This window comes from Oncorhynchus masou, chromosome 24, assembly GCF_036934945.1.
Source record: "Oncorhynchus masou masou isolate Uvic2021 chromosome 24, UVic_Omas_1.1, whole genome shotgun sequence".
Taxonomy (NCBI): domain Eukaryota; kingdom Metazoa; phylum Chordata; class Actinopteri; order Salmoniformes; family Salmonidae; genus Oncorhynchus; species Oncorhynchus masou.
The window spans coordinates 48,286,603-48,313,030 of record NC_088235.1 but is presented as its reverse complement, the minus strand read 5'-3'; the positions used below and the strand labels follow the sequence as shown (position 1 = coordinate 48,313,030).

The 26,428-nt window shown below is 41.1% G+C and overlaps 1 protein-coding gene, 1 long non-coding RNA gene and 1 pseudogene across 3 annotated transcripts; 1 reads left to right on the top strand and 2 right to left on the bottom strand.

The window, feature by feature from the left end:
* The first annotated feature begins 6,680 nt into the window (after nt 1–6,680).
* Nucleotides 6,681–10,472, top strand: LOC135512281 (cyclin-dependent kinase 1-like). Of its 2 annotated transcripts, XM_064934128.1 has the most exons (8): nt 6,689–6,805; nt 7,281–7,323; nt 8,148–8,304; nt 8,508–8,631; nt 8,833–9,003; nt 9,137–9,300; nt 9,753–9,894; nt 10,141–10,472. In XM_064934128.1, the coding sequence occupies exons 1-8, from the start codon at nt 6,794–6,796 to the stop codon at nt 10,252–10,254; spliced, it is 927 nt and encodes a 308-aa protein (XP_064790200.1). In that variant the 5' UTR covers nt 6,689–6,793; the 3' UTR covers nt 10,255–10,472. The 2 variants fall into 2 exon arrangements, with proteins under 2 accessions (XP_064790201.1, XP_064790200.1); XM_064934129.1 differs by lacking the exons at nt 9,137–9,300; nt 9,753–9,894; nt 10,141–10,472 and having other exon boundaries at nt 6,681–6,805; nt 8,508–8,654; nt 8,833–8,920.
* A 1,107-nt stretch (nt 10,473–11,579) lies between these two features.
* Nucleotides 11,580–15,021, bottom strand: LOC135511618 (uncharacterized). The gene is made up of 3 exons (XR_010451279.1): nt 14,291–15,021; nt 14,039–14,194; nt 11,580–12,106 (listed from the first exon to the last, which is right to left on the bottom strand). It is a non-coding gene; the product is annotated as an uncharacterized LOC135511618 (long non-coding RNA).
* Nucleotides 15,022–17,779: 2,758 nt separating this feature from the next.
* On the bottom strand, nt 17,780–25,197 carry LOC135511390 (transmembrane protein 26-like; annotated as a pseudogene).
* Between the last annotated feature and the right edge of the window lie 1,231 nt (nt 25,198–26,428).

Here is a 26,428-nt window from a genome sequence, read left to right as displayed (position 1 = left end):
GGGTTAGTCAGTGATACAGGTTTAATATTACAAAAACATCGCATGTCAATTGTGCCATGACTCCTTTTATTGTTTTTTCCTCTTTCTGTCAGATGAAGGTAAAGGTACTTGATTCTTCTTACAACTACTACTAAAGTTTTAAAAAAGCATTGGATTGGTTTAAACATGGTGAAGATGTTCCTTCCACCATATTTATTGCACCAGTTTAGGCACTTATCCTTTAAATCCAAGTCACATTAGAATTTATTTACCTAACCAAACCAATGTCCTGGCCATGGAGTTGTAAGGACTCCTCTAGTGGCCAAAAGTCTGTGTTAGTATGTGCAGCACCTTTGAGGACTTTCGCCATTTTGAATTTGTCAACTGGGCGGGACTTCCAACTTCCTTGGCTAATCCTTCCTGATTACCCGGTTGGCATGACCTGATGACCCGGTTGGAGTCGTGACAAGCCGGGTCATCTGGCAAGAAGTGTCATCCCCCCAAAAAACTATAGGCCAACAACACATAAATGGCTCCTAGCCTCCCAACCTAGGCTACTTTCCATCCCTAACACTAAAACCAAAACTAAATAATATTACAACAAATGTTTTTTCAAACTGAAACTAAATAAAAACTAGTAAATCATGTCTGTAAAAGAAGTAATACTAAACTGAATGTCAAATAGAAATTAAAACACAAAATCATAAATCACAAAACTATAATAACCATGCAGGCCACATTTTCTCTCTCCATTTGTTGACTACTAAACTTCCTTTTTTGATTAAATTAACCTTGACCATGCATGGTGTTCGACACATACAAGTTTGACGTCTCAAAAAGGGTGTATAGTCTAAAAAGGCTCTCTCAAACCCACATAACTCAAGGGGAAATGAATTCAGATTGCAGTGGCTACCTAGTCAAAAGTTATTATAGCCAACTCAGCCAGGGATTGAAATTTGCAAATGTTAAAAAACACATGCAAAATAAACGTATTCCCAAGTAGCTCTTTGGTTGGGTCTTTTGCTCATTTATAAGCAGCAAATATAAAAATATATATAATCTGCTTGTATGGAATTTATTTTTCCAACTCCTCGAGTACCCCCAAATGCCCCAGACAAACAAACCTCATTCAACTCATTGAGGGCTTGATAATTAGTTGTCAAGCTGAATCTGGTGTGCTTGTCAGGGGCTACGTATTTTGTTGTTGTTGTTGTTTGGGGTACTCAATTACTGGAGTTGGGAAACACTGGACTAGAGCATAAAGTCCTTACCGTGATCTCTGTCTGTGCATCCCTAGTAGGCCTACATTTGGGTAACCTGTGTGCCCTATACACATGACCAGTGACCCATGACCCAAAATGCCCTCCACTGTAAAAATTACATGAAATATACCAAGGCAGACAAACTATATAGAAAACATAACAAAACAACCATATATAACAAGTTGGCAAAAATGGATATTACAGGGATATTGTATTTGTAAGGCCAGGGATGATTAGAAATTAGAAATTATGATTTTTTTTTAAATGCTATAATTAATCAATATGCTGAAATTGAAACCGAACGAAATACATGTCCTCAACAATGGAAGGCAGTACGGAGGAGGCAAGATCAGTTGGGACCATTCTAGCCAATGAGAGGCCAGATACGCGTTTGAACCTTTACTCCACACACAGAGACTCATACAAAGCTCTCCCCCGTCCTCCATTTGGCAAATCTGACCATAATTCTATCCTCCTGATTCCTGCTTACAAATAAAAACTAAAGCAGGAAGTACCAGTGACTCGCTCAATACGGAAGTGGTCAGATGATGCGGATGCTACACTACAGAACTGTTTTGCTAGCACAGACTGGAATATGTTCTGGGATTCATTCAATGGCATTGAAGAATACACCACCTCAGTCATCGGCTTCATCAATAAGTGCATCTGTGACGTCGTCCCCACAGTGACTGTACGTACAGTGCCTTGCAAAAGTATTCGGCCCCCTTGAACTTTGCGACCTTTTGCCACATTTCAGGCTTCAAACATAAAGATATAAAACTGTATTTTTTTGTGAAGAATCAACAACAAGTGGGACACAATCATGAAGTGGAACGACATTTATTGGATATTTCAAACTTTTTTAACAAATCAAAAACTGACAAATTGGGCGTGCAAAATTAATCAGCCCCTTTACTTTCAGTGCAGCAAACTCTCTCCAGAAGTTCAGTGAGGATCTCTGAATGATCCAATGTTGACCTAAATGACTAAGGATGATAAATACAATCCACCTGTGTGTAATCAAGTCTTCGTATAAATGCACCTGCACTGTGATAGTCTCAGAGGTCCGTTAAAAGCGCAGAGAGCATCATGAAGAACAAGGAACACACCAGGCAGGTCCGAGATACTGTTGTGAAGAAGTTTAAAGCCGGATTTGGAAAGATTTCCCAAGCTTTAAACATCCCAAGGAGCACTGTGCAAGCGATAATATTGAAATGGAAGGAGTATCAGACCACTGCAAATCTACCAAGACCTGGCCGTCCCGCTAAACTTTCAGCTCATAAAAGGAGAAGACTGATCAGAGATGCAGCCAAGAGGCCCATGATCCCTCTGGATGAACTGCAGAGATCTACAGCTGAGGAAGGAGACTCTGTCCATAGGACAACAATCAGTCGTATATTGCACAAATCTGGCCTTTATGGAAGAGTGGCAAGAAGAAAGCCATTTCTTAAAGATATCCATAAAAAGTGTTGTTTAAAGTTTGCCACAAGCCACCTGGGAGACACACCAAACATGTGGAAGAAGGTGCTCTGGTCAGATGAAACCAAAATTGAACTTTTTGGCAACAATGCAAAACGTTATGTTTGGCGTAAATCAAATCAAATCAAATTTATTTCTATATCCCTTCGTACATCAGCTGATATCTCGAAGTGCTGTACAGAAACCCAGCCTAAAACCCCGAACAGCAAGCAATGCAGGTGTAGAAGCACGGTGGTTAGGAAAAACTCCCTAGAAAGGCCAAAACCTAGTAAGAAACCTAGAGAGGAACCAGGCTATGTGGGGTGGCCAGTCCTCTTCTGGCTGTGCCGGGTAGAGATTATAACAGAACATGGCCAAGATGTTCAAATGTTCATAAATGACCAGCATGGTCGAATAATAATAAGGCAGAACAGTTGAAACTGGAGCAGCTGCACGGCCAGCTGGACTGGGGACAGCAAGGAGTCATCATGTCAGGTAGTCCTGGGGCATGGTCCTAGGGCTCAGGTCCTCTGAGAGAGAGAAGGAGAGAATTAGAGAACGCACACTTAGATTCACACAGAACAGCGAATTGGACAGGAGAAGTACTCCAGATATAACAAACTGACCCCAGCCCCCGACACATAAACTAATGCAGCATAAATACTGGAGGCTGAGACAGGAGGGGTCAGGAGACAGTGTGGCCCCATCCGAGGACACCCCCGGACAGGGCCAAACAGGAAGGATATAACCCCACCCACTTTGCCAAAGCACAGCCCCCACACCACTAGAGGGATATCTTCAACCACCAACTTACCATCCTGAGACAAAGCTGTAAAAGCAACACAGCTCATCACCCTGAACACATCATACCCACTGTCAAACATGGTGGTGGCAGCATCATGGTTTGGGCCTGCTTTTCTTCAGCAGGGACAGGGAAGATGGTTAAAATTGATGGGAAGATGGATGGAGCCAAATACAGGACCATTCTGGAAGAAAACCTGATGGAGTCTGCAAAAGACCTGAGACTGGGACAGAGATTTGTCTTCCAACAAGACAATGATCCAAAACATAAAGCAAAATCTACAATGGAATGGTTCAAAAATAAACATATCCAGGTGTTATAATGGCCAAGTCAAAGTCCAGACCTGAATCCAATCGAGAATCTGTGGAAAGAACTGAAAACTGCTGTTCACAAATGCTCTCCATCCAACCTCACTGAGCTCGAGCTGTTTTACAAGGAGGAATGGGAAAAATGTCAGTCTCTCGATGTGCAAAACTGATAGAGACATATCCCAAGCGACTTACAGCTGTAATCGCAGCAAAAGGTGGCGCTACAAAGTATTAACTTAAGGGGGCTGAATAATTTTGCACACCCAATTTTTCAGTTTTTGATTTGTTAAAAAAGTTTGAAATATCCAATAAATGTCGTTCCACTTCATGATTGTGTCCCACTTGTTGTTGATTCTTCACATAAAAAATCCAGTTTTATATCTTTATGTTTGAATCCTGAAATGTGGCAAAAGTTCGCAAAGTTCAAGGGGGCCGAATACTTTCGCAAGGCACTGTACATATCCCAACCAGAAGCCATGGATTACAGGCAACATCTGCATCGAGCTAAAGGCTAGAGCTGCCACTTTCAAGGAGCGGGAGACTAATCCGGACACTTATAAGAAATCCCGCTATGCCCTCAGACGAACAATCAAACAAGCAAGGCGTCAATACAATTACGATTGAATCCTACTACACCGGCTCTGACACTCGTCAGATGTGGCAGGGTTTGAAAACTATTACGGACTACAAAGGGAAGCCCAGATGCGAGCTGCCCAGTGACGTGAGCCTACCAGATGAGCTAAATGCCTTTTATGCTCGTTTCGAGGCAAACAACACTGAAGCATGCACGAGAGCACCAACGGTTCTGGATGACTGTGTGATAACGCTCTCGGTAGCCGATGCGAACAAAACACTTAAACAGGTCAACATTCACAAAACCGCTGGGCCAGGCGGATTGCCAGGACGTGTACTCAAAGCATGCGTGGACCAACTGTCAAGCGTCTTCACTGACAATTTCAATCCCTGACTGAGTCTGTAATACCTACATGTTTCAAGCAGACCAGCATAATCCCTGTGCCCAAGGAAGCAAAGTTAACCTTCCTAAATGATTACCGCCCTGTGACACTCCTGCCGGTAGACATGAAGTGCTTTGAATGGCTGGTCATGGCTCACATCAACAGCATCCTCCCGGATACCCTCGACCCACTCCAATTCGCATACCGCCCCAACAGATCCACAGATGATGTAATCTCAATCGCAATCCACACTGGCCTTTCTCACCTGGACAAAAGGAACACCTATGTGAGAATGCTGTTCATTGACTACAGCTCAGCGTTCAACACCATAGTGCCCACGGAGCTCATCACTAAGCTAAGGACTCTGGGACTAAACACCTCCCTCTGCAACTGGATCCCGGACTTCCTGACGGGCCGCCCCCAGGTGGTAAGAGTAGGCAACAACACATCTGCCACGCTGGTCCTTAACACTGGGGCCCCTCAGGGGTGTGTACTTAGTCCCCTCCTGTATTCCCTGTTCACCCATGACTGCATGGTCAAACATGACTCCAACACCATCATTAATTTTGCAGTCGACAGAACAGTGGTAGGCCTGATCACTGACAACGACGAGACGGCCTATAGGGAGGAGGTCAGAGAACTGGCAATGTGGTGCCAGTACAACAACCTCTCCCTCATTATGATCAAGACAAAGGAGCTAATCGTGGACTACATGAAAAGGCGGACCGAACAGGCCACCATTAACATTGACGGAGCTGTAGTGGAGCGGTTTGAGAGTTTCAAGTTCCTTGGTGTCCACATCACCAACGAACTATCATGGTCCAAACATACCAAGACTGTTGTGAAGAGGGTACGACAAAACCTTTTCAACCTCAGGAGACTGAAAAGATTTGACATGGGTCCCCAGATCCTCAAAAGGTTCTACAGCTGCACCATAGAGAGCATCCTGACCGGTTGCATCACCGCCTGGTATGGCAACTGCTCGGCATCTGACCGTAAGGTGCTACAGAGGGTAGTACGAACGGCCCAGTACATGACTGGGGTCAAGCTTCTTGCCATCCAGGACCTATATAATAGGCAGTGTCAGAGGAATACTCATAAAATTGTCAGAGACTATTTTTGTACACTGCTGCTACTCGCTGTTTGTTTGTTACCTATGCATAGCCACTACATGTACAGATTACGTCAACTAGCCTGTACCCCTGCACACTGACTCGGTACCGGTGCCCCTGTATATAGCCTAGTTATTCTCATTGTAACTTTTTATTATTACTTTTTATTTTAGCCTACTTGGTAAATATTTTCTTCTTCTTGAACTGCACTGTTGGTTAAGGGCTTGTAAGTAAGCATTTCACGGTAAAGTCTACACTTGTTGTATTCAGTGCATGTGGCAAATAAAGTTTGATTTGATTGAACAACAGGCACACCGGTTCTTGCTATATGGAATCCTTGGGACGTCCCAACTCTGACGTTATCAAGGGGCCAGGGGTTTATTGTTAAAGTAATGGTAGGTATTAAGGTTCGTGTTTAGGGTAGGGACGCCCCAATGATATCGTATAGCAATAACCCAGGCACAACTCGAATATAAATAGTTTTTTTCTCAAAGTTGCTGCGATGTCAGTAAAATCGTAACAACTTATATTCGATCAAATAAGACTCATGTAGCACATAAGACATTGCATTTTTGTTGACCAAATTCGACCTCCTAATTGACCTCCATACAAAAACTCTGCTTGGTGGGGGGGGGGGGGGGGGAAAGCCACCTTGCTGCAGGAGACATATTTAAGTTTCCATCTCGCTTCGCCCCTTCCTCTCTGTTTAAACTTTAAAACCATCATATCCTGCTTCGAATTGGCCTCCTCCCGATTGGCGCTTTTGAAAGACACCCAGCGACGTGATTGCTTGGTTTTGAAAGCTAGCATGCCCGCGGCCAATTCGAAAAGAGTGTACCCAGCAGTAGTACTCTAGCTAGCTGACTGTAATAGAGCCACACTAATTTTCCATTCAACAGTCGCGTTACACAACGACATGGCACAACCGGTATAAAAGTTTTACATTTTTAGCAACATGTATTCTTTGTTTGATCGATTGTATTGTAGCAGTTGTCATGAAATTGAAAATGTAACTAGCTAGCATCGAGGGAAACATTCGCTAGCTAGCTATCACATGCACAGCTTTTGAAAACGGGGATATTGGAAATTATTACTAACAAGGCGTCACATTAAATATCACAGTAATGTTATACTGTTTTGTTATCGAGTAATGATACTAATATAATGTTTATTGTTGGCTGGCTACCGAAGTTAGGTAGGTAACGTTAGTTGACTATTTTTCTTAACGCGGATGTCATGCTTTTTTTTCTCTAGCACTTGTTAGATTGCGGGAGGTTTCTTAACTAACTCTAGCTACTGTAATTACCTCCAACAAACACAAACTAAGTTGGCTATTTTGACCTATCGTTCATTTTAAGTTGCATGAATGGCTTTCGTCGTAACTTAGACTGTTTTTTTTTCAGGGAACAATGGATGATTACGTGAAAATAGAGAAAATCGGAGAAGGTATGTTATTTCCTCAACTTTGATTTGTCCCCCCCAAACTCTCTATCTAGACTAATATGTATATAATTTTGAACCTGCTATATCTAGCTTGCTAGATTTGTGTGCATGTCATTAGATTTTCTTCTTTGTATTTTCTTCCAACCAGTTAATCAAATCTAATTTAACTTGTCACATACTTCGTAAACTAACGTTGAAATGCTTATTTATTGGCCCCTCCCAACAATGCAGAGATGAAAAAAATTAAATATAGAACGATAATAACGGATAACGATAACTTGGCTATACACGGGGTACCAATACCAAGTCGATGTGCAGGGATACAAGGTAATTGAGGTAGATATGTACACATAGGTAGGGGTTAGTGATTAGGCAACAGGATAGCAAACAGCTGCATATGTGATGAGTCAAGAGTCAGTAAAAAGGGGGGGCAATGCAGATAGTCTAGAGATTTCTGTTCACTATTTTGCAATCTTATTGCTTGGGGGTAGACACTTGTGGTGCAGCGGTCTAAGGCACTGCATCTTAGTGCAAGCGGTGTCACTACACTCCCTGGTTTGAATCCAGGCTGTATCACATCCGGCCGTGATTGGGAGTCCCATAGGGCGGCGCACAATTGGCCCAGCATCGTCCGGGGTTGGCTGTCATTGTTAATACGAATTTGTTCTTAACTGACTTGCCGAGTTAAATAAAGGTATAAAAAAAAAGTTACACTTCAGGGTCCTGTTGATTCAAGACTTGGTGTAGCGTTACCATTTGCCGCTATACATTATTCATCACGGTGGCTACACAACATAGTAAAGCATGATTGTTGCTGTGATTTCCAGGTACCTATGGGGTTGTGTACAAAGGCAGACACAAGTCGACAGGCCAGGTAGTGGCCATGAAGAAGATCCGACTGGAGAGTGAGGAGGAGGGAGTGCCCAGCACAGCTGTCAGAGAGATCTCTCTGCTCAAAGAGCTAGCGCACCCTAATGTTGTACGGTATGTAGTGTGTTTGTGTCTGTGGGGTTCCTAAAGAGTTTACAGTAGCCAGGCAGCACGAAAGTTGATGTGATGTCTTAACAGTTCAAAGCTCAGACACAGCATCATTCTAAATAGGCTCTGAGCAAGTCTTGCAATTGCCATATCTTATTAGCTGTCTAGTGTCTACATAAACAAATAACATGTATTTTGTCTCCAAACAGCCTTCTAGATGTGCTGATGCAGGAGTCCAGACTGTACCTCATCTTTGAGTTCCTTTCCATGGACCTGAAGAAATACCTAGACTCTATCCCCTCGGGCCAGTACATGGACCCCATGCTTGTGAAGGTATCGACCCCATGCTTGTGAAGGTATCGACCCCACTGAGGGCGGGGCAGTCATGATGCACATAGCTTTGTTTGTATTTTTTTCACTTTCTGCTCTTAGTATACCAACTTAGTGTTTTTAGTCCAAGTTGTATTGGACTGTAAACAGTGTTTCTTGCCAGTAGGTGAATTTTAACCCTCTGCTACCATCTCCCCCATCCAGAGCTATCTGTACCAGATCTTGGAGGGCATCCTGTTCTGCCACTGTAGAAGGGTCCTCCACAGAGACCTGAAGCCCCAGAACCTGCTGATTGACAACAAGGGAGTGATCAAGCTGGCAGACTTTGGGTTGGCCAGGGCCTTCGGGGTGCCAGTCCGGGTATATACCCACGAGGTAAGCCAGAACACCACATAGTTAATTTCCAAAGAGCATTAGCAGATACACACCTTATGATAGCATTACTTTACATGTGTGTGTGTGTACACATACATTTTAATGGCATCATTAACTGTGTCTTTGTGTCCAGGTTGTGACACTGTGGTACAGGGCCCCTGAGGTTCTGCTGGGTGCCGCACGGTACTCCACCCCTGTGGATGTCTGGAGTATCGGGACCATCTTTGCGGAGTTGGCCACAAAGAAACCACTTTTCCATGGAGACTCAGAGATTGACCAGCTCTTCAGGATCTTCAGGTATACACTGAGTGTACAAAACATTTAGAACACCTTTCTAATGTTGAGTTACACCAGGTGACATAAATAAGGGATCATAGCTTTCACCTGGATTCACCTGGTCAGTATGTCATGGAAAGAGCAGGTGTTCCTAATGTTCTGTACACTCAGCATATTTGCACGTGAATATACACATCTGTAATATAACAAATCCTACTGCTACCAACATCTCGGTTGGTTAATCAATAAATTTGATTGTTAGTGTTTTTGTTGTAGACAATGTAGCTATTTGATGCTCGATTAGGACATTTGATTGAGCTGTGGTGGGCAATGAGCCATCCAGAATTGACAGGCAGACAAATTGAGTGATTAACAGTCAACACAGATAATTGCTCCATGTTGGGAATACTGTATGACATTTTATTGTCTCCTTGAATTAAGTATTTATCAAGCATGGTTTCTTTCTTTTCCAGGGCCCTTGGTACTCCCAACAATGACATCTGGCCAGAGGTAGAATCTCTGCCTGACTACAAGAACACATTCCCCAAGTGGAAGTCAGGGAATCTGTCCTCCATGGTGAAAAACCTAGATAAGAATGGCATTGATCTGCTCGCTGTAAGACAATTTCCCTGTTCTCCTAATAATTATTCAGATTGATAATGAAACATTGTTACTGTAGAAGCCCGGTGCACACCTGTCTTTTTCAAGGGGCTGGTTGTGTTTTGGATAGTATTAGTGTTATTGAAGTGACCTATTGTTCTGTCAGCACGGCAGTAGTCTTTAGGATACAAATGAAAGTGACCATGTACCACCTTCTGTAGAATGTGTCGCTTCATAATTTCCTATTGTCCTCATTTGTAGAAAACGCTGATCTATGACCCACCCAAGAGGATCTCTGCTAGACAGGCTATGAGCCATCCATACTTTGACGACCTGGACAAAACCACTCTACCTGCCAGCACGGTCACGATGTAAATGTCACATGGCTCTACTCAAAGGACCTGAAAAAGAGTACAATTATGGATGTGTATTGAATTTGTTAATTTGATTTTTTTTGTTTCTTTGTTCTTTCTTTGTTTGTCCTTTTTCTATCTAATATGAATAACTATTCTGTAAATAACTTTTATGTAAAAAAAAAAGTTTGATCTAAAGTGACAGTATATTTTCAATAAATTGCACTTTTGCAGAACTGATACTTGTAAATTGTTTGTTTTTTTATCAGGCAATAATAACTTAATCTGTCACTGTTTCTGCATTCATGCCTTCAGTTTGATGCTTTCAAGTGTATATTTCAGTTTTTAGCAAGTCATACCTTATCAGGGTTTAACACAACGATCAACTATATTCAGCTGCGGGACAGTTTCTTTTTTCTGGTTGGGGATAGCTGGGAGCTGGAACATAATTACAAATAATTGGTAGACTGCAAGGCTAATTTCAGTGACAATTTCGCTGTTTAAACAGGTATTGTTTAGCTAATAAAATTAAAACATTTCTTCAAACTACTTTTGGGTACCTTGTTAACATTACAACATGAAATCCATGTCTTAAACGTTGCCAGGTTTCAGAAATGGCAAAGAACCTGTAATGTGCTTGACGCATTAAAGTTACTTACCTTACAGATCGAAGTTAGCTAATTTCCACTCCATTCCTTGGCAAATCTGTTTGATTCATACACTGGCTTGTCTGCCTGTCATGTTTTTATTTGAACCTTATCTACACTGAAATAATATAATTTTAGTAGTCTGCTATGATTTCTTTCTATCTCATAGCTCATTAGTACACCTTGTGGTTGTATCTATATCGTAAATTCTAGGATACAATGAATAATGTGGAACAAATACCATCAAAGGATAACTTATAATGAACACATTGTGAAACCGCTGTGAAAACCAACCTAGCAATAATTAAAGATTTTAACACAAACTTGACATTTTTTTGGTACAGTTGTGTCATTTTCAGATTATTTTTTTTGTACACTCACATGGGAATAATGGACTAAAATACTGAATTCTGGTGTGTGGAATATTGAGGTGCTTGCTGTGTGGGTGGGAGGTTCTGCCTGTTCTCAACAGGCAGCCAGTCTCGGAAGGGGAACTTGAAGTAGGATCCTGCAAAGTCCAGGCACTGCTGCTTTCTTTCATCTGAGTGTTTGCAATGCTAGTGTTCTTAGTTAATCTGTGTATCTCACATTATGTGCCCAATATGATAGAGCAAGAAAGCTTTCTTAGCAGATAATGACAACATGACAATAACAGTAGCTGCAGGTGAGGTAATGAAAAGTTGGAGTGTTGGTATTTATATTTTCACCTTTATTTAACCAGGTAGGCTAGTTGAGAACAAGTTCTCATTTGCAACTGCGACCTGGCCAAGATAAAGCATAGCAGTGTGAACAGACAACACAGAGTTACACATGGAGTAAACAATTAACAAGTCAATAACACAGTAGAAAAAAAGGGGAGTCTATATACATTGTGTGCAAAAGGCATGAGGAGGTAGGCGAATAATTACAATTTTGCAGATTAACACTGGAATGATAAATGATCAGATGGTTGTGTACAGGTAGAGATATTGGTGTGCAAAAGAGCAGAAAAGTAAATAAATAAAAACAGTATGGGGATGAGGTAGGTGAAAATGGGTGGGCTATTTACCAATAGACTATGTACAGCTGCAACAATCGGTTAGCTGCTCAGATAGCAGATGTTTGAAGTTGGTGAAGGAGATAAAAGTCTCCAACTTCAGGGATTTTTGTAATTCGTTCCAGTCACATGGAGGTAATGGAGGACATCAGGTGGATCCACGTCTGGGTGTTGGGCAGAACCCCTAGGCCCTGGAGAACAGTAGCAGAGTTAAAGGGAACAGGGTAGGAGACGTAAACAAGCAAACACACAGGTTATACTTTACTGTGTGACAATTTGATGGATTAGTGCAGAGTTCTAAATGGGAGATATGTACTTTAACACTTTTGGAAGGTATAGCCTAACGCAAGCTGGTCCGACTCAGAGCACAGAGAATCAGACCGATCCAAACTCAATGGTTCTGGTGGATGGGATTATTCCTGGGGGGCTTGGACAGTCAATGGTCCTAAAGTCATGTGGAGAGGTAAATTGAAGAGATACATTTTCATGCTTTCTCAAATGTCAACCAAAGCTTAACATACTCTGTCAATTGGGCTTTGCATCAGTGCTTTCAGTGGTCGACCATTCGACTGCTTCAACTGGAAAAGATTGTTGGCCTCTGTCACATCTTCTCCTGCTCCTCCCCCGGCATACGACGTCGCCAGAATACTAACCACCGGTCCTGGGATTCATCATTATGCACACCTGGTATTCAATATTACGTACTCCTGTTAATCATTATGATTCACACCTGGACTCCGTTACCTTCATGATTTCCTCCCCTTTAAATGTCACTCCCCTATGTTTTTTCACCAGTTGGTATTGTTTTTGTTTTTGAATTGACTTGTTGCTGATTTTGTTGTTTTATTAACTGCTGCACCTGCTTCCCGACTCACAGCTCTGTTATTACAGAATACCAACTCAAACTATGGAAGCAGCAGAAAAGTCGGAACTCTCTTAGACGGTCAACGAACAAGGGTACCTTCTACATCAACACCATGACCAGCTGGCTGAACTGGGGACGGCCATGGAAGAGGTTCTCTGTAGTTTGCAGTGTCAAGCAGCCCAGTATCGGAGGATACTCTAGAGCCAGTCTACCCAACGAGCCAGCGCAATGGCCGATTCAGCGATGCCCATCCCTCCCAGATAAATACAACATTACACCATTCAAATGCGGTGGCTTCCTCCTTCAGTGCTCCCTCTATTTTTCACACCAGAAGGGAGCCCCCAACATGAGAGGTCTAAGATTGCCTCGGTTATTTCTCTAATGATCAGGGCGGGCATTGGACTGGGCTACGGCCATCTGGGAGAAAGGACAGGAGGAGCTAGAGTCTTATGCCTCCTTGCTATAACACCCAGATCCAACGCTTCCTTTTGTGGTTGAGGTAGACTCATCTGAGCTGGGCGTGGGGGCAGTTTTAAAACAAAGACAGGGTAACCCATTGTAATTGTATCCTTGTCCTTTTTCTCCATGAAATCCATGAAATTGCGACATTGGTGATCGGGAGTTCCTGGTGGTGAAATTGGCATTGGCGGAATGGAGACACTGGCTGGAAGGCGCCAAGGAACCATTCGTTATCCTCACCGACCATCGGAATCTAGAGTACATAAGGACAGCGAGGAGACTGAATCTGCGATAAGCCAGGTGGGCATTTTTCTTCGCCAGGTTCGACTTCATGCTGACCTATCGCCCAGATTCTGAGAACATCAAGGTTGATGCTCTGTCCCATATCTACGATTCGGGAGAGGTTCCTGTCCAGAGGGAACCCATAATCCCATCTGAGTTGTGGGTCCAGTGGTTTGGGATGATTGGCTGCTGACCTGGGAACACAGCTGTCGTCACTGGACATCCAGGTATTCCTCGCACCATCTACTCCATCGCTGAGAAGTACTGGTGGCCCACCTTGGTGCAGAATGTCACTCGGTATGTCAACTCCTGTTACAGATGTGCTCAAACCATAAGGCATGTGGCCTTATGGAATTGTCATTACTGGTTTTGTTTTATTAAACGTTTCACCTGACTCACAGCGCCATTATTACAACATCCACTGAGGGACGACAAAGAGAAATATCAGTGTTAGGGAAACTAAAACTAGCTTCAGGTTATATTGTATGCAAATAGTTATTTGAGATTTGTTATTCACCTTAACAGATGGTGAACCCAGATAGGAGCGACAGCAACGAGGTGTCCCAGGTCTCGCCTTCCAAACTAAGTAATTATCCCGGATGTCGTGGCACTTGGTCCCCTTCTTGATTCTGCTCTGGTAGCTCTCCTACGCCTTGTCAACGTTCAGTCTCCCCTTGATAAGAGGAATAAACACTATTATATTACAAATTAATTTCTTACATTTCTTGGCGGGCCAGGAAAGAAATTAACAGCGGACAATCATTTTTACCTATTCAAAAACCTCCATCGTTCTCAGTACCTTCCTGAAGGTGGTCCTCGAAGGTGTTCTGATCTGGTTAGACAACTTCCACCACATCGGGTGGGGTTTCAGTAGTCTGAAAGTACGTTATACAAAAATATGAAACAGTAAGTCATGTAATTCACATTATAGCAGTGCTATAGCCTAAGTTCCTTCTCTTTCCTTTCAGGACCACATTGTTAATGTCAGTACTCCCTGGACATGATTCTCAGTTATCTGAACAGTGAATGTGAACATCTTCTTCCATTAATCTTGAAACTCCCCATCCCGGATCCGGGATCGTGACTAAAGCCTCAGGCTCATTAGCATAACGCAACGTTAACGATTTTTGAAAATCGCAAATAAAATGAAAATAATGTGCCTACTCTCAAGCTTAGCATTTTCTTAACAACACTGTCATCTCAGATTTTCAAAATATGCTTTTGAACCATAGCAATTCACTAATTTGTGTAAGAGTATGCTAAGCTAGCTTAGCATTTTGAGTAGCATTTAGCACGCAACATTTTCACAAAAACCAGATAACCAAATAAATAAAATCATTTACCTTTGAAGAGCTTCGGATGTTTTCAATGAGGAGACTCTCAGTTAGCAAATGTGCAGTTTTTCCTGAAAGCGTCTTTGTGTAGGAGAAATCGCTCCGTTTTGTACATCACATTTGGCTACCGAAACGAACCGAAAATTCAGTCACCTACAACGTCAAACCTTTTCCGAATTAACTCCATAATATCGACCGAAACATGGCAAACGTTGTTTGGAATCAATCCTCAAGGTGTTTTTTCACATATCTCTTCATTGATATATCGTTCGTGGAAGCCTGCTTTCTTCTCTGAATTCCATGGAAAAATACTTGCAGCTGAGTTTTGCGCACCAATTTCGGCGCAGGACACCTGGCGGACACCTGGTAAATGTGGTCTCTTATGGTCAATCTTCCAATGATATGCCTACAAATACGTCACAATGCTGCAGACACCTTGGGGAAAACGACAGAAAGGGCAGACTCACTCCTCTCGCATTCACAGCCATATAAGGAGACAATGGAAAACGGAGCCTCAAAAATCCTGCTCATTTCCTGGATGCCGTCTCATCTTGGTTTTGCCTGTAGCTCACGTTCTAGGGCACGCACAGAGAATATCTTTGCAGTTCTGGACACGTCAGAGTGTTTTCTTTCCAAAGCTACCAATTATATGCATAGTCGAGCATCTTTTTGTGACAAAAAATATTGCGCTTAAAACGGGCACGTCTTTTTATCCAAAAATGATATAGCGCCCCCAGAGTTTCAACACTCCCCTTAACCTGACCACCCGCCTCAACCTTGTTCTGAACTGACATTTTGTAGTGGTAGCTATCAGCCTTGAGCCAGCACCTAAGAGTTCTTATTACATTCATGGTCTGTTGATTTCTCTACCACCCTACCCCTATTCTTCAATTATTGTGGAAACTTACAATTGCATCTTGTAAGTGCATTTTTGTACTATCTTTGAAATGCAAGAGAAAGGCATGATGTATTATTCCAGCCCAGGCGCAATTTAGATTTTGGCCACTAGATGGCAGCGGTGTATGTGCAAAGTTTTAGGCTGATCCAATGAACCATTGCATTTGTTAAATTTTGGCTCTAGATTGCCCAAATGTGCTTAATTGGTTTATTAGTAACTTTTCAAGTTCACAACTGTGCACTCTCAAACGATAGCAAGGTATTATTTCACTGTCATCGCTACTGTAAATTGGACAGTGCAGTTAGATTAACAAGAATTTAAGCTTTTTGCCAATATCAGATGTCTGTCCTGGGAAATGTTGTTATAACCTCATGCTAATCGTGTTAACTCAACCGTCCCGCGGTGGACCCAACAATCCTGTAGAGATTAAAGGGATCATTTGGAATTTTGGTAATGAAGCCCTTTATCTACCCAGAGTCAGATGACCTCATGGATACCATTTTTATGTGTCTGCATTTAGCTTGAAGGAAGTTGCTGCCAAGCATTAGCACAATTGCTAACTAGCTCAAGGGAAATTGCCAAAATTCCAAACTATCCCTTTTAAGATGCAATCTAGCTTTTACATTATTTCAGTCAGTAGTGAGTGTTGTTCACGAGCCAAAAGTGATCCCTGTTTTTTGTTAACATCCAATAGTATATTACCATCTCATCCATTTATGTGATATGTTACGATTTTTGCAATTTGTAGGATACGCATTTTTCAATTTACATATGTTATGAATCCAATTCGTAAAATGTTATGAATATGGATCCCTGAGTGCATCTTTAAGTGTTGCATCTTCCTATTATCTTTGAGATCCTAGTAGTTTGTGTAGGAAGTGGTGATAAGCACACAAATCAGCTCCGCTGTTTGTTTTGCAACTTGGCTACGGTAGCGCTGGTTTGTCTCGTTAGCCAAATTCTAAACATATCCCTTATTGGGTGTGTCTTTTCTGGCCACAGTCATGCTACAAAGAGAACTTGATAAAGTAGGTGGGGCTGTGGTGGAGGCTTTCTGCAGTTAAATGTCTACAACAGAAATCTTAAGGTTTACCTTCATAGATGTGACATCCATAATGCTGTCTATGATTATGGCTGTCCCACTCATATACCCTCAAACCCACCATGAAAGTCTTGGCATCTGCATGTAAAAATCATCAAATCTGTAATTCACCCTAAAGAATATGAGCCTCGACATTCGAACAGATCTCCATAGCTGGTGTCGAGGAGAGTTAAGTTCACTGCATATATGAAAAATAAAATTAAATGTAGACCCATCAGCCAGATTGAGGAAACTGTAAGATGCTACAGGTCCACCCCGCTAGGATTATATACACCAGCTGAGGGCTGTTCTCCCTGGGAGGAATACAGAACACACAGCTCAACTAGTCAATGGGCCGATTCTACGCCAGCGGGAGTGGTAAATGTTTTTGGTATCTCATTGTTCTGGTAATTCTCACATAGCAACAATTGGGAGACAGGATGTTTAAATGGGTTTTACATTAGAATCACAAACAATGTATTATGAAAGTGGCCATTTAAGGCCCTTTTTAGACCTATATAGTGCATTTGGAAAGTTTTCAGACTGGTTGACTTTTTCCAAATTTTGTTACATTACAGCCTTATTCTAAAATGTATCAAATTCCCTCATCAATCTACACACAATACCCCATAATGACAAATCAAAAACAGATTTTTAGAGATGGTTGCAAATGTATTAAAAAGTAAAAATGAAATAACATTTACATAAGTATTCAGAATCTTTACTTATTACTTTGTTGAAGCACCTTTGGCAGCGATTACAGCCTTGAGCCTTCTTGGCTAAGATGCTACAAGCTTAGCACACCTGTATTTGGGGAGTATCTCCCATTCTTTTCTGCAGATCCTCTCAAGCTGTCAGGTTGCATGGAGAGCGTCGCTGCAAGCTATTTTCAGATCTCTCCTGGAAAGGCTCTCATTGGGAGAAGGAGACCAAGGCGCAGAGGGGTAGTAAGACATTGTATTTTTATTGATGACACCAAGCAAAATAACAAAGACAAAAAAACGAAAGCACACAGTTCTGTCAGACAGAAACAAGATCCCACAAAAACACAAAAGTAAAATGACAACTTATATATGAGAGACAACGATAGACACCTGCTTCTGATTGGGAAACACACACGGCCAAAAACAAAGAAACCGAAAACATAGACTTTCCCACCTGAGTCACACCTTGACCTAACCAAACATAGAGAATAATATGGATCTCCAAGGTCAGGGCGTGACATCTCCAGAGATGTTCGATTCGGTTCAAGTCCGGGCTCTGGCTGGGACACTCAAGGACATTCAGAGACTTGTACCGAAGCCACTCCTGCGTTGTCTTGGCTGTGTGCTTCGGGTCATTGTCCTGTTGGAAGGTGAACCTTCACCCCAGTCTGAGGTCCTAAGCGTACTGGAGTAGGTTTTCATCAAGGATCTCTCTGTATATTGCTCCGTTCATCTTTTCCTAAATCCTGACTAGTCTCCCAGTCCCTGCTGCCAAACAACATCCCCAAAGCATGATGCTGACACCACCTTGCTTCACCATAGGGATGGTGCCAGGTTTCGTCCAGACGTGACGCATGGCCTTCAGGCCAAAGATTGTCTGGTCTGATGAAACAAAGATTGAAATCTTTTTTTCTCATGGTCTGAGAGTCCTGTGGGTGCCTTTTGGCAAACTCCAAGCAGGCTGTCATGTGCCTTTTACTGAGGAGTGGCTTCCATCTGGTCATTCTACCATAAAGGCCTGTTTGGTGCTGCAGAGATGGTTCTCCTTCTGAAAGGTTCTCCCCTTTCCACAGAGGAACACTGGAGCTCTGTCAGTGACCATCAGGTTTTTGGTCACCTCCCTGACCAATGCCCTTCTTCCCCAATTGCTGAGTTTGGCCAGGCAGTCAGCTCTAGGAAGAGTTGGTGGTTCCAAACTTCTTCCATTTAAGATTGATGGGAGGACACTGTGACACAGTCCTGTCTTGACGCTCTACAAACAATTCTTTTGACCTCATGGCTTGGTTTTTGCTCTGACATGCACTGTAAACTGTGGGACCTTATATAGACAGTTGTGTGCCTTTCCACATCATGTCCTTTCAATTGAATTTACCACAATTAAAGAAACATCAAGTTGTAAATTAGAAACATCTCAAGGGTGATCAATGGAAACAGGATGCACCTGAGCTCAATTTTGAGTCTCATAGCAAAGCATCTGAATACTTACGTAAATAAGGGATTTCTGTGTTTGATTTTTAATAAATTAGCAAAAATGTTTTGCTATGTCACTATGGGGTATTTATTTAGATTGATGAGGTAAAAAATGTATCTAATCCATTTTAGAATAAGGCTGTAACGTAACGTGGAAAACAAGAAGGGTCTGAATACTTTCCGAATTCACTGTACATGCCTCCTGTATGATCTGTGAACTGTACATAATACAGACAATATATTCATGTCATTATACTTCTTGTAGTATGCTCAAAAAACAATTGTGTGCACTAACAGTCGAAAACTTGATATCAGATATCGTTTCACTGGTGAACTCCAAGATGTCAGCTGCAGTGCCAACGAAGATTAGCAGGAGCTGTGTCCCACAATACCCCGCTCCCCAGTGGGATGAGCCACTTCCCTATGATGAGAGGGATAAGCAGGACCTGATGGAGGGCCAGGATCCAGTTGATGAGGCAAACCGTGGACGAGTTGGTAAAGAGCCTTGAATGTCAAGAGAGTGAACAGAGGGTCAAACCACAGATAATAAGCACTCAAAAATGTGCTAGAGTAAAAGGCTCAGGGTAGGGATAGGACAAGGAAAGAGTCCCCTAATGACCCCTGAGAGCTCCGTCACTGTGATTGAAATAACCTTATACACTGAGTATACAAAACATTAAGAACATCTGCTCTTTCCATGTGTTCGAATACCCATACTAACATACTGTATACTACATACTTAATGAGTATATACTACATACTATACGCTATTAGATTATTTTAGTATACTTTAAACGAATGGTATCCTTTCAGTTGAGCGTACTAGCGCTTCGCCTGTCTAACAGAAGTTGATGCTGTTGCTATGCAACCTCTTGCTAGCTTGTAAGCATAACAAATTACTAGCTAGACATTTTACGACTTTGGGTGTGTTCTAAAAATCAATCTGGAGAGCCAGAGTGCAATCTGATCGTTCGGAAATTCAGAGTGTTGTCAGTTTGTAAATTCTGAGCATTTCGCTCTTGGAGCATTCAGAGTGCACACTGGATGCTCTGGCCAAGAAGTAGGGTTGACCCGAGCATTCTGGCCTCACAACAATGGTCACGCACCCAAGCTAACTGGCTAATGTTGGCTAGCTTGCTAGCTGCTTCCAGACACAAATGAGAGACCATCTCACTCTGACCATTTTACTCGCCCTAGCAGAGCTGGTTAGGCAGTTTTCATGTTATCAGAGCATTGGTGACTGTAACTGTATTGCTGGCAACAATTTAATTACACTTTTTTGCCAACATTTGCTGACACCGGCCATATTCAACAGGTGTTGAGCGTTCGTAAATTCATCAGTTATTCTGCGTGTGAGACTTCGGAGTAGATAGACAGGGCGAATTTTCGAAAACACCCGAATGTCCATTGAGAATGCACAACGTCTATACCACTTAGCTAAGCTAAGAATGACAGGAATAAGCAAGTCAATAAACGTTGGGTAGTTAGTTAGATAGCATATAGTTAATATACTGGCAAGTTTGATGTATTAGTAGCCAATGAATGTTAGGTAGCTAGCTAACATACCAGTGCATACTACAGTAATGATATGCTATGTGGTTTGTAAGGTTAGCGTAGCTAACAAATTGTCAGCCAACATAATATGTAAGGTAACTTATTTGAAAAGTCATTACCTTATTACATTGCTCAACATTTTCTTAGCATTTGTCATAATTAGAAAGCAATGAATTTGTATCCACTCTTGTTGGACTTCGGCTGCATATTTTCTGCCATTTTCTTCAAATCTGAAAACGATGTGAAGCTATCCCCATTATCTGAAGAATTGCATTATGGACCCTAGTGTCCACTGCTTGTATACTTCGTATTTTGGCGAATGTAGTACGACATACAGGAACTGCTGGCATATTAACTACATCCATACTATGACCAATAAGAATACTATATACTCAATTTACGTCACAAATAGTATGGTTAGTGCGGTTAGTATGAGTTTTCGAACACAGCTATAGTTTTCACCTGGTCAGTCTATGATCCCTTATTGATGTCACTTGTTAAATTCACTTGAATCAGTGTAGATGAAGAGGAGGAGACAGGTTAAAGAAGGAATTTTAAGCCTTGAGACAATTGAAACATGGATTATGTATATGTCTCATTCAGAGGGTGAATGGGCAAGACAAATATTTAAGTGCCTTTGAATGGTGTATGGTAGTTGGTGCCAGGCACACCAGTTTGTGTCAAGAACTGCAGATCTGCTGGGTTTTTCACGCTCAACAGTTTCCCGTGTGTATCAAGAATGTTCCAACACCCAAAGGACATATAGCCAGCTTGACACAACTGTGAGAAGCATTGGAGTCAACATGGGCCAGCATCCCTGTGGAACACTTTCGACGCCTTGTAGAGTCCATGCCCCGACGAATTGAGACTGTTCTGGGGGCAAAAGGGGATGTTGTTAATGTTTGGTATACTAAGTGTATGTTAATAATGGAAAGTACTTCGATGTGACCCTGTTGTTGACTGTGAATTTGTGAATACATCAACATCTGTGTAGATAGGCCATGTGAATTTACCTTGTCTCCTGAATGTTAATTTATGGATTAAGGGTCAAGGGTCCGAGCTACAGTAGATTTAAGAAAAGTTAAAGGTAGAATAGTCTAGAAACTAAAACTAGTTCCAGTTTAGATAAGTTTGAACAGTTAAATTCCCCAGTTTTGTTCAGAGAAATCATGCTTCTCACGTTTTCCCATTAGTTAATTTTCTTACACTGAAATTAGATAAGTGAAGTTCTAAGTAAATGTTTCATAACTTTCATGCATGCACTGAACATGGAGCTGTACGACTTCTCTCCATCTCTGTTTTCTGTACCTGAGGGCCACTAGATTTGTTTTCTTGATGATGTAGTTCCAAAATCCAGATGGAAGGAATGATAATGATCAGGAAATGCAAGATGGCTGGCGAGAACCTCGGGTTGAAATAGAAAATGTACTTTCTTTATTATATATATATATATATATATATTTGTAAATCTTAAGCCCACAGAATAGCAATCAAACACAAAGGCAAGAGCAGTGGTAAAAAATACAGAATAAATATGTAATTACAAAAATAAAAGAGGATTTTCTGCCCAAAGAACGGCCAGAAAACACTGATTTAAATGGAACCAACACATATGGGGCGGCAGGGTAGCCTAGTGGTTAGAGTGTCGGACTAGTAACTGGAAGGTTACCCCCGAGCTGACAAGGTACAAATCTGTTGTTCTGCCCCTGAACAGGCAGTTAACCCACTGTTCCTAGGCCGTCATTGAAAATAAGAATTTGTTCTTAACTGACTTGCCTAGTAAAATAAAGGTGGAAAAAAATGTATATATATATATCAGGATGAATCCAATTCCAACCACTTTTTTATCTTTATGATTTTTTCAGAATGTTTGACAAAACAATCACATATTATTTTGGAAGCACTTGTCATTCTTCATTCTATGGGTACTGCCCTATCCCACCCTAGCTTTTTAATAAATAATACAAAAATAAAGAAAACAGTGGATTTTTGTCCATCCTCCTCTGATTCCGAAAATACAGTATTATTTGCATAGTCACAGCATGCTTTGTGTAAGAGCTATTGAAGATTTAAAGCCTGAGTAGACTTTTTCCACCAGAGTTTTGGGGGCTAAAGAGTTGTGAATTTTTGTCCATCCTCCCCTGATTCAGAATATATAATTGTCATAGTCATAGCAAGCTTTGTGTAAGAGCTATTGGAGATTAAAGCCGGAATAAATGTTTTTCTTGAAAATGAAAACAAAAAAAATGAAGAAAAAGTTGTGGATTTTGGTTCATCCTCCCCTGATTCAGAATATATAATTTGCATAGTCATGGCATGCCTTGTGTAAGAGCTATTGAAGATTTAAAGACCTAATACTTGTTTTTCTCCCCAAAAAATATTTTAAAAGCTTTGGATTTTAGTCCATCCTCCCGATTCACAATATATAATTTTCATGGCATGCTTTGTGTAAGAGCTATTTAAACAATTCTTTCGACTTTAAATCTTATCTTCAAAATGTCAACAAAAAATTAGCAGTGGATTTTTGTCCATCCTCTCCTGATTCAGAATGTCTCATTTTCATAATCATGACACACTTTGTGTGAGAGCTATTAAAGATTTAAAGCCTTAATATTTTGTTTATTTGTTTACTGTTACAGGTTTTGTTTTTTTCATTTATGTTTTGAGGTTGGACTTTTAGCACTTTAGCACATACAGTTGGACGCACCGATTTAGAGTTACCTTGTTAGTCAGCATGCATTACACCTGTGCTGGTTGCCATCTCATTATTGGGAAGGTGTTTCACCTGTGCTGGCCCAGGTGTTATTTAAGAGTGGCTGGTCCAGTACTCCAAGTGTCTTGGGAGATGTGGAATGTCAACACCTGTAGTTGGCGTGACCTACTTGAGTTCTAGAAAAAAATATTCCTTTGTCTGATCTTCCCTGTTGTTGTTTTACACACATTTTTGGTTCACTTTCTGTCTTTAGGTTTGGTGTGGGTTTTAATTTAGTTTGTGTCTTCTAGGACAAAATTGAGTGGGTGCTCTTGGGTGTCTTTTAGGTTCCAGTTGTTGTTGCTAGTCAACTTTCAGTGGACACCCCCATGAGTATCTGTCAGGACCCCTCCTAAACTCCCATCTGTTTAATTTTGGTTGTTGTATCAGTGATTATTGGTTAGTTCTCCCTTCTGTTTGATCAACATCATTGGTTTTCTTGTTGGGGAATGTAACAAAATGGGGGGGCTTATGTGGCACATTGTTTCCCATGAGTATGGTAGTCACGCTACTCACCTACCTATATCTGAGTGTTCAAATTACACTTTTGTAGTAGAGTTTCTGTCACTGACATCCACCTTGAGGGGTTATATGATTGGTGGAGTCATTTTGAAAGTTACATAAACACACAGGCTAATAAAATACAAATAAAGTCATGGACTTTAAGTTGGAAGCATTTGTGGAAAACCATACATGGGAGATGCTAGATGAATGCACATAGGTGACTCTGCTCATCGCAAAGCATTATGACATCAAAGTGGCATCTGGCGATCCAAAAGTAGTAGCCAGAGTTGAAAAAAGTTGGAGCAACAAAAATTAGAGCTTGAACAACAGAAATTAGAGTTGCAGCATAGGGAAGACAAGATAAATGTGCAGCCCAAAAAGAATGAGAATGTGCAGCCAGACTAAAACAAGAAGAACGCGTCCATGCCATTCGATTAATAGAAATTGATCTGCAAGCGCTCCGAATCCTGTCAGGCTATCCTGATCGGAACAGCCGGCTTGTACACCCTTTTAACAACAACGAGGAGGATGTATATTTCACTCTGTTTGAGTGGATTGCCACATCCCTAAAATGGCAGTGAGATATTTGGTCACTGCTCCTCATGTGTTCTTATGGGAAAAGCTCAAAGTGTACACCACTTTATTGCTTGACCAGAGTTCAGACTAGGACACTGTTAAAGCTGCTGTCTTTCAGGTTTACAAGTTGGTCGAAGAGACCAACAGTTCCGTAAATGATGAAAGAAAGAATCACAAAACCCCACCTGTTTCGTTTTGGTTGTTGTCAGTGACTCTGTTAGTTCCGCCTTCTGTTTGAGCGACATTAATTGGTTTTCATGTCCATCCTCCCCTGATTCAGAATATATAATTTCCATAGTCATGGCATGCTTTGTGTAAGAGCTATTGAAGATTGAAAGCCAGAAGACAACAGTATTAATCAAAATGTTAAACAAAAAGACGTGGAGATCACCGAATATCCAATGTAAAACCAATTTTACAGTTAAAATAAACGTAATCTTATTTGTTGTCTGTTATGTCTTTAGGATTAAACTATTTGGATTGCCTGCACATGACAAATTATAGACAGTATGTTAAAATAACGTAGGCTATACTAGAATAAATGAACAGAATCTTACCATTTATAATCCTTTTCCGTTCTTATTTTCAAAGTTAGGATCATTTCGAGAACGAGGGGTAGAAAGAGGATTGTAAGAAACCAGTATTGTCATCTTTAAGCAATCTCCAAACTCTGACTGAGATCAGAATAAACAGTAACCTAGTAACAATCGCACATGAACATTTGACAAATGCCATGACGCTTAATGGTAAAAAATCGACATCTTAAGTGTCCCGTTATCCCCGAAGATTCAAACTCCAGTCGACCGTCGCCAATGAATAATTTACTCTACCACACACGGTCGAAACAGGTTACCACAGCCACAAAGTTATAAACCACGCCCAATTTTCTTAAAATTGTATTTTAAACCTAACCGTAACCACACTGCTAACCTTATGCCTAACACTAACTTTAAATTAAGACTAAAAAGCTTATTTTCGTTTTAATGAATAGGGGTGTTGTGGCTGTGGCTCGGAGCCACCAAAGCTTACACTCCTCCCCAATTGAGGTCTCGTTTTTGACTGATGGGAGTTGCATGACAATAGTGATTTTTCAATGCAGCCAAGAGTAGATAAGGCTACATTTGCGCACACAACTAAAAGGTTATTTTATTAATTTTATTAACGTCAAGGGATTTAAATGTGCAACTTTGTACTGAAGAGGGCAGCACTGCAGTGCTTAACATGGTATATGCTTCTGTTCGACGTTATTCGATTATGATTGATGGATATAATCAGGCTATACACAGGCTCAAAGGCAGATGGTATTCACTGGAACTGTTCATCAGATGTTAAAAATTAGCATACAATAGCCTAGGCCTCATCAAAGTGACCATGTGTGCTTCATGAAATTCCTGTGCTGTAAACTGTCACATTTATGGACAAAGGGAAGAGAGGGAATTGAGAAAGACCTAACAAAAGACATCTATTTGAACCAAATTGAGAAGATTTGCAGTACGGGGCTCTTAAGAAATGGTTAGCATTATATTCAATATCTATTTCACTGACACAATCCACAATGAAATAGAGATATGATCTACTTATACTGTTATATAAAGGAAAAAACATAGGCCTACTAATAGTATTTTTCTCTGCTCTTTCTCTGTCTTTCTCCATTCATTAAAGAGTAATAAAGGCCTAGGGAGGAAAATATGTGTATATATATATATATATATATATATATATATATATATATATATATATATATATATATGTGTGTATATATATATATATATAAGGTAATTGTGTAGTTTAGAGTGTGTAGACTTAGAGTGATTATCTTAATTTACCGAGGTTAGCTAGCCAGCTATTTGTCGTCCTTAACGTAGGAGTCACTGCTAGCTAGCTAGCCAACAGCTAGCCAACGTCTTCCGAATTGAACTTCAACAACCCGGTCAACATTCCGCCTCGCTCCACAGGTAGTATCACATTTTCATTTCACTTCATTACAGTACAACGGTTTGATTTGTTTGATCGTAGCTAGCTAGCTACATAGCC